This window comes from Kryptolebias marmoratus, linkage group LG11 (genome assembly GCF_001649575.2).
Source record: "Kryptolebias marmoratus isolate JLee-2015 linkage group LG11, ASM164957v2, whole genome shotgun sequence".
Lineage (NCBI taxonomy): Eukaryota > Metazoa > Chordata > Actinopteri > Cyprinodontiformes > Rivulidae > Kryptolebias > Kryptolebias marmoratus.
The window spans coordinates 27,415,166-27,424,097 of NC_051440.1; the positions used below are offsets into that span (position 1 = coordinate 27,415,166).

At 42.9% G+C, this 8,932-nt stretch overlaps 1 protein-coding gene across 1 annotated transcript in view; it reads left to right on the forward strand.

Moving 5' to 3' along the window:
• The window catches only part of LOC108228576 (ran-binding protein 10-like), an 11,712-nt gene extending 3,385 nt beyond the window's left edge, over positions 1–8,327 (forward strand). The window contains exons 7-12 of the mRNA XM_017404160.3: positions 58–262; positions 541–680; positions 756–904; positions 2,693–2,804; positions 4,884–5,025; positions 5,251–8,327. Coding sequence (XP_017259649.1) covers positions 58–262; positions 541–680; positions 756–904; positions 2,693–2,804; positions 4,884–5,014 — 737 coding nt within the window. The 3' untranslated portion in view covers positions 5,015–5,025; positions 5,251–8,327. The remainder of the gene's footprint in view (positions 1–57; positions 263–540; positions 681–755; positions 905–2,692; positions 2,805–4,883; positions 5,026–5,250) is intronic.
• Positions 8,328–8,932: the final 605 nt, after the last annotated feature.

Genomic DNA, 8,932 nt, shown 5'->3' on the forward strand with positions numbered 1-8,932 from the left:
CACACACACACAGGTGTCCCTCTGAGAAACGACCTGTCCTGATTCTCGCCCTGACAGGAGCAGACAGCCCCACCTGCAGTAACGGTGTGACTCTCTCCAACAAGCCCAAGAACCACGGCAGCAGCATGAAGTACCCGAGCGCCTCCTCCTCCGCCTGCTCCTCCACCTCCTCCTCCCCCTCCTCCATAAACTACTCAGAGTCCAACTCCTCAGACTCCACCAAGAGTCAGCCGCACAGCACCAACAGCACCCAGGAAACCAGGTACGACGCTGCGTCAGCCCGTCGACCAATCAGGGCTTCCGATGGAACAGAAAGTTTCCGTTTGTTCGTTAAGTAAAACCAATAATTCAGGTGACAAAGTCATGAATCAAACAGGTGAAGCCTTCCAGGTGTGTGTGTGTTGTTTTATTAGAACACGAGGAGCTGCAGGTAAATTAAACTCATGGTCGGCCATCTTAGCTGATAATTTATGAATCGTGGGTCATTTAATTCATCCGAGCTGAATCTGATGTTTTGCTCCTTGAATCTGTTGGTCGTAGCGACAGCGAGATGGAGATCGAAGCGGAGCACTACACCAACGGTGTCGTCGAAGGCTCGACCGCGCGGATCATGAACGGCACGTACAAACACGAAGAGATCCTTCAGCCGGACGACAACAGCATCTGCAACGGGGTGACAGGTCAGCGCGCGTTCAGACGAGTCGTTGAGCCGGTTTCAGCTGCCCGTCCTCATGCAGCGTGTGTGCCGCCTGCAGATGAGGGTCGCAGTAACAGCAAGCAGCTCTGTGGGGGGAACCAGGCCGCCACCGAGCGGATGATCCAGTTCGGACGGGAGCTGCAGGCGCTCAGCGAGCAGCTGTGCCGCGAGTACGGCACCAACGCCACGCACAAGAAGATGCTGCAGGTAAAACCCGAGCTCTTCTGTTCGGCCTCAGTCATGAAATCTGCCCAGATGAGTCAGGAACGGATAAAAACCTCTTCAGTTTGCAATAAATGCTCGAGTAAATTAAATATTAACAAATAAAACACTAATTTAAAATCTTTTGCTGTTTTGTGACAGGTTTAAGAATTAAAACTGAAACTTTTCCAGCTTACAGTTTTCCTGAAGTTCAGCATTTTCAGGTTTTATTCAGGAGCGACTTTCCTGTTTTCACCAGCAGGGGGCAGAACATCTCTGACTCACTGATGTTCTGACTGAATTATTGTGTTCACGTTTGTTTCCACTGAAAGCAGAACAACTGGTGTGTTTTAGCTTCACCAGTTTTCAGTCCTTCAGCTCTTTTAGTAACAATCAAATCTTTTAATCATCCCAGCCTGGAAATCTCTTTCTTCTTTTCTTTAGTAGATAGGAAAAAGCAACCAGAACAAACACTTGATAGCACAAGAAATCATGAAATATGTTAATTATGTCTGTTCTTTGAGTAATAAATTATGAAGGCAATCTGTTTTTAGTAAAAAAAACTCACCCAGTCAGTCTTTAATGAGCATTGTTTCCATTTTTTATTTCAAAGCTTTTGTTTATTTGTCTGCCTGCATTTAGTTCAGAAATATTAATCCTGTAACTCCTCCATCAACTGAAATCATTTTCAGTTTTAGTTTTAAATCCTGACCCGTTTCCTCCGGCATGAACTTGTGTTACTGCATGATGGTTCAGAAACCAAATCTTCTCCTGAAGGACAAGTTTAAATTCGTTCTTTTCTTATTTTTTTTAATCATCAGAAACACTTTTCTTTACGAGCCGTCTTCAGTTTCAGCTGCGTCTCCACGGAAGACGACAAAACGTGACCGATACGAGGCAGTTTAAAGGTTTTACAGGCAGCTTTAGGAGTGAAGATAGTCAGAAACAAACAAAGTGTCACAGTTTGGGTGTTTTTTAGATTTCCTTCAGAACGTTTCAGTTACCTCGTTTATTTCAGTCACCTGTTTTTCCTCAGCTTCCCTGTTTACCTTGTCTCACACACACCTGTCTCACACACACCTGTTTGTTGTTTTAGTTACCAGGATCACTGCCTGCTGTCTTTATGGACTCATTGTTCCACAAACTTCAGTTATTTTGCAGCCTGAACTCAATCTGACTCACATTTTATTCTCAGTTTCTCTGTCTGTTTGTTTGTTTGTTTGAATCTGAGCATTTTGGTTTGTCTATAACTTTAATAAATGTTTTGTTTGGGGGGGATGATACCTGCCTGCCTGTCTCCTGCTCCTCCTCCACCTCCACGCAACTAAAACTCCAATAATTCGTCTCAAACCGACAGAAACAGCAGCCAGCGTCGGTTCAAACTCCACAACAAAATAATTACAATAATTTAGGGTTTACAGACAAAAGACATGAAACTATCCGTGATATTAGCAGCTAAATTTTAGGCTCTAAGAAAATAAAACCAGAATTATTGCCTGCAGGCGAACGGACGCCTTAAAGAACAGAATTTAAACCTGGTGAGTTCTGATTGGCTGCAGGACAAGAACCTGGAGCCAATCAGGAAGGGAGTTAGCCGTCTTCATCAGCACCAACATGGAGAAATGTTGCAGACACAATGAAGTCAGAAAATGATTGTTTCCTTAAAGACGGGATTTTAATTCAACAAAAGCTGCCGTTTTGTTCGAGTCGAGCCTCAGGTCATGTGGATGAATCCAGCAGCTGCATTATTCAGTCTTGTTTATTTATAAAGCCTGTGTGTGTGTGTGTGTGTAGGATGCTTTCAGCCTGCTGGCGTATTCGGACCCGTGGAACTGCCCGGTGGGCCAGCAGTTGGACCCCACGCAGAGAGAATCACTCTGCTCCGCACTCAACAGCGCCATACTGGGTAAAGAGCCAAACAAACAGCCGAATAATGTCCGTCATTTAGAACAACAACGGCAGAAAAGATTAGACCTAAAGTAGGTTTCCTGTTTTGTTTAGAAAATTGTTTTCTTTTAAACAGCCGGAATAAAAAGTAGTTTTTTCTCTCACCCATTCACACACACACACAGCTTCCTGCTGTTTGTTTTACTTCCTGTCTGCAGCACCCTTTTGGGGCCTGTTCTCATTTGTTCTGAAACCGTTTAGAATCCGTTTCGGGTGATTCTGACTGCTCTGACGTTTAAAGACGTTTTTCAATCGGATGTCAAACACCTGACCTGTTTGCAGACACACACACACAGCCACATCCCAGCGGACAGCGGCAGGTCTGAGGATGTTTCTGTAATCACGACATCTGAACCGTAGAATTATTTATCCATTAATGCGGCTCCGAGACATCTGAGTCACATTCTCGTTGAGTTTTCTTACCTAACAGGTAAAATGATCGGAGGCTTCACGGAGCAAAGACGGAAGATTTTAACCTCCACAGCTCTTCTTCATCGCTGATTCACGAGGTGACGACGTAACGCTGCTGTTCTGACTGACAGCCGCGGTCCAACAGCTCCAAAACAATCAGAGCAAAATCATCCGCTTTGATGATTAAAGTCACCATAAAATGGATTTTTTTATAAGGAAGGACTCTAATAAACAGTTCATTTAAACTGTAAGCTGAAAACATAAAAACAGGATCTTCAGAATCTCTGTTCGACCACCAGGGGTTTGAGTCAAACCGTTTTTAATTCCACACAAGCTTTTATTTTTTACAACTAAAAGCAGGAAGTGCCTGAAGATAAACACAAGCTGAGATTTAAACTGAAAATTACATCTTTAAATGACAAATAAGAGCCATATCGTCGAGCTTCTCTCTGTTTATTACTCATCTGATATCAGAAAGGTAAAGAAAAACATAATCAGGTTTTAAAAGACAAGAAAAAGAACATGAAAGTGATAATATTAAAGCAGGACTGCTTGGATAAACAGCTGTGAGTTATATAAAATGGTTTCTGTTAAAGAGCTGCAGGTAGTTAATGTTTAGTTCTGTTTGGACTTTAATCTGCCTCTGGCTGTAATACCACACTGACTCTGCAGGGGGCACTGCTGGCACTCAGGTCCTCACCAGAACCACGGACCCAGAAGGTTCTGCTTCGAAACACGAGCGTTCAGAGCTGAAAATGTAAAAACTGTCAAAGCAACTTTGAGACGATAAAAACAGAAAATGGGATTATTTTTCTTTATTTGAGCATTTTGTGTTTAAACACAAAATGTTCTTTAAATTCTGGTTCCACTTCATGAGAAGGGTAACCTTATAAATATCTAAAAAGAAGTAATAATGTAGTTAATATTGAAGCAGTTAGAGCGAGGCAAATAAAACTGATTGAACTCCTGACAAACATTTTCCTTTTTTAATCATTTTAATCCTAAATATAAAACGTAGCTTCATGAGCATTACAGATACAGTAAATAAAGTTACTTAATTTAACAAAAATAAGCTGAGCAACTAGTCATAATAATAATAATTTAAATAATAAATAAATAAATTCATAAATATCCAGTTTTTAAAGTAATAATGAATCATATAGGACTAATGTAAAATAGTCCCCACGTTTTTTTTGTGGCACCAGGACATTTCTGTGCAGAAGTCTCAAACCGCTCCTCGGCTCATATCGGCTGTTTTCCCTGGACTTCGGCTGATTTTCCTGGGTTCGGCTGTTACGACACGTGGCGCCGTGTTGATTAAAGCCGAAGGGAAGTGGAGACGAAACAATCAGGCCTAAAAAGCAGATTTCTGTTAACGATTGGTTTTTATTCACAGGAAGCTGTAACCATCAGAATGAAGAGAAATAAACCTTTTATCCTTAAAGGAATGCATGTCGCCCGCCGCCTCGCGGAGCAGACCTGATCTGTTCTCAGAGAACGACTCCCAGCTACGACCACCCCGAGTCTTAGCTCTGGATCAGTAAAACTGATTGAGATACAAACATGTCTGTGTGTGGGTTTGGGGACGTGTCTCATGTCCTCCTGTCTCTGATTTGTCGTCCTCCAGAGTCCCAGAACCTGCCCAAACAGCCCCCGCTGATGCTGGCGCTGGGCCAGGCCACGGAGTGCGTTCAGCTCATGGGTCGGGTCCGCTCCGGCTCCTGCTCCTTCGCCAGAGTCGACTACTTTCTGCGCTAGCCCTCGTTCAGGTGAGCCAATCAGAACGCCCCAAACCAGAGGAAGGAATGCATGTCGCCCGCCGCCAGTCATGCCAGAGTTTAAAGTCTGGCAGTTAGTTGTAGATGCACAATTAATAATGATGATTTAAAGCTGTCCATTGGTTCATGAGATATTTTGCTAACAGCGGCGGGTGATAATGATGCTCCCGCGTCCATCCTTGTCTTTATGATCAGGACTCCGCTGTCTCTCCGCAGGTTAACGCCGAGCAGCACTGACAGAAGGCGTGTCCAACTGGCTGTTGTCATGGCGATAGCGTGGGNGGGGGGGGGGGGGGCGAACATGCGTCTGATTGGCCGTTGCACCGACAGAGGAGCAGAGAAGAGAAGGGAAGAAGGCTTCCTATTTAATTTAGTATTATCAAATAAAGTGTGACACTATTTAAAGATTATTATTATTATTATTATTATTATTATTATTATTATTATTATTATTATTATTATTATTATCTAGCCTTTTTTTTTTTGTTTCTTTTTTTTTTAGTTATTTCCTGTCAGCTTGTTGTGCTCATCCCAGACAAAAAAAAAGAAGTTTTTATTGTTTCTTTTGTTTTTAATGGACGGACTTTCGACTTGCTGCGATCAGTATTGTTGCTTTCTGCTCACCATATCACACGGCGGGGCGGTTTCCATGGCGACCCTGGCACCTGTAGGTGCGTTTTTACCCGAACCCGAGGCAGATTAAATCAGGTTTAATAAGACAGAGGCGCTCGGAGGCGCAGGAGGGGCTGAGCTCAGCGGGAGCAGCGACTCTTATTGTGTGGAGCGCCTCATTAGTCCTGACCCAACGAGGCAAATTATTCCAGGAAGTTGGAAATAATAAATAAAAAAAAAAAAAAACAGAAACGAGGCCTGTGTTTTGTTTCCAAGTAAAAAGTTCTAAAATATTTCTGAGAGCACGTGAGGCGGCAGCTTGTTTGCCAAAGAGCAGGATCCTAAAAAAAGCCCCTCCATAATTGAAGGTCCTCTGCGGTGGCAAACGCTAACCAGGAAAGAGGTGTTGGAGCCTTAATTTTACTGTAACGACGACCAATCAGCGATGTGGTTGCAGGTGGCGGAGCTCGGCCCGCCGTACCTACGACACCTGCCTTCAGGGCTGAGTCTAACACTATTATCATCTCGATGCCGGCATAAAGAAAGTCGGTATCAAAGGCAGCCTAACAAGCACAGTGTGTGTATGTCGAAAAGTCAAGTCTCTTCTGGAGATTTCGTAACTGCAGCCCAACCCGCTGGGCGCTCACGCAGCTTCAACTAGAATTTCAAATAAAGAGGTGAAATCATGTGACAAACAGGGAGGGCTGTAATTTTAAGGTACACTCTGTGATGATTAAACCGCAGCCTTTCTCCTCGTTCTGGTTTCAAACTGGGCTTTGGGAGGCTGTGAAAACCGAGGGCTCTGCAGGAAACGTGCAAAAAAGACAATTCAACACAAAAGTTTCTTTGTTTTTTATTTGCTTTTTTTAGTCGCTGGTCACCGAGATTTACACACAAGTTCAGAAAGTTCATTTCCTTCCTGATCAGCCACAACGAGTCACTTCTTCTGAGCTTTTTGTCCCCAGAATGTTTAAAAAGAAAGAAAGAAATCGGACATGAACGGCCATCTTTGCAGAACTAATTTCCCCCTCAGCTGGAACCGAACGTTTCCTGTTAACAGCTAACGATCTCAGCTGATTTGTTTAGTTAAATCCACGATTGTTCTGTTTAATGCAGAGTTTCTTCACATGTGGGAACGATTCTGGGAGCCAAACGGAGCAGAAAGATTCCCCGAGCTGCTCGGTGGCTCCAGGTTTTAGTTACAGACCTAAAAAAAACCGGAAAAGATCGTGGGTGTTATTTAACTTCCTGTCATGTGATGGTTTTTCATAAAAATTAAACTATTTTGTAAAATAAACAATGATTAAAATGAATAATGCAGGTCAGAAATGTTCTAAAAGCTTCTTTAAAAATAATCAAATCTGTTTTTTATTTTTATCCCAAATGTTAAGGAGTTTATTTATCACATGGATTGTCTGAAAGATGGAAGCAGCCGCTGTGATGTCATTTTGATTTTTAGCTTCAGAACTAACGAGGAGAACCCAAACCACAGCTCTCGTGTGATTGGTCAGAATCTAGAAGTGGGCGTGGTTAATCCGAGAACGTTGACATTCTGCAGAACGAACTCTGTTCTTGTTCTCGCCGTCTCGGCTACATGAACTGGGTTCTCGGTTCTTGCGGCGTCTGAAACAAGCTTTTTTAAAAAATTTGTCTTCAGGGTTACGTCAAATAATCAGTTTTATTTTCCAACTTGTTGTTAAAACGTTAAATATATCAGACAGTTCTTTAAAAAAAAGGCTGCTTTCATAAAGAAGTGGAGTTTATTTTTTGGTAGTGAATAATCTGTTTGATCTGTTCCACCGCCCCCTGCTGGCCATACGAGGTATTACACGTTTTTTTTTTAAATTCCCATTGGCTTTGGTTTTCAGACCCAGGGGCTGCCTCCATCTGTTTTCTATGATCTGTACTCCTAAAAGCTGCAAAATCAGTTTTAATTTTCTGAATGAACGAGAAGAGTTGAGTCTGTTCGTCAAACCTTTAATTATTGATTTAATTTAAGACGTGGACTTCTCTGTCCTCGGCTCGTTTCTGCTCCTGAGCTTTGGTTCTGTTCTCCATCACAGAAGCCGGTCCCTCCTGTCTTCTTGTTGCAGGAGTTTGATGACAAACTTGTTTCTGCTCTGTAAAAACTGAAAATTGTTCTCCTTTTCTTACCAAATGTTGTCGAACTTGTCGCTCTGTCCTGAAAGCGTCTCGTAGATCCGCACTGAAGTGTCCGTTTCTGCTCCGGAGAGCAGAACTTTTCCTGTTTCCTGCAGAAGATGTCAAACTTTCTACCAGAGTAGTTTTCCCAGCCCTCCTCTTCGGGGTGAGGAGCTTTCTCATCGTCTTCAGCTGGAAAAGACTTCCTGTTACAAACCGATGAAAGCACCTGTTACCCACCTGGACGTGTCCCGGCTGTCCTCAGTCTCTGAGTCTCCTTCCTGCTCGGGACAGGAAGGACGCAAGGCGAGCCAACAAGTCCTCCCAAGTCGTGTGAATTTCTCCCAGAGAGGCCACAGAAACCCAATCAGATGTGCACAAATGACTTAATTTCTGACTTTCAGTTTTAGTAGAAAATAAAAATGTTTAAAAAAATAAAATAAAATAAAATTGTGACTTGAGTTACCCTCTGCTTAGCATGACTTTTAAAACCTTTCAAACCATAAAAAAAAGAAAAATGATAATTGAAAAAAAAAAAAGTACTGGAAACATGTTTAAAAAAAGAAATATTGTATTCTGTTTAATTTTGACAGAATTATTTTTATTAAAATACATCCATAAGCATAGAAATGATCTCCTGTTTTTATTTCTGTCAGCAGGTTGGAGAAAAACAACAAAGTGAACGTTAATGGTTTGTGTTTAACTGCTTTAAAGGGTTAAATGTTGGTTTCATTTAATGGACCATCTGTTGGACAGCAAAAATGAGTGAGACGGGGGACAGGTGGGGAACATCTGGACAGGTCGCAAATGTCCAAGGGACACATAGAGACAAACTACCATTCGCCCTCTCACACCTGGGGACTGTTTAGAGTTGTGTGACATGTATGTCCTCAGTCTGTGGAGGAAACCCATGTGGTCGGGGAGCGAACCTGCAACCTTCTTCCTAGGGGGTGACAGCTCCAACCACTGCTCCACTGCTCCAGTAGCCAAGAAACAAAGAAGTTCTTTTGGATGAAGGTGGAAGGCCTCAAAGTCCAACAGATCAGAGCCTCGTCTGCAGAAACAAGAACGTTTCTCTGGATTTACTGATCGGTCCAACCCTCACCTGTGGTTCCTGTGGTCCCTGTGGCCCCTGTGGTCCCTG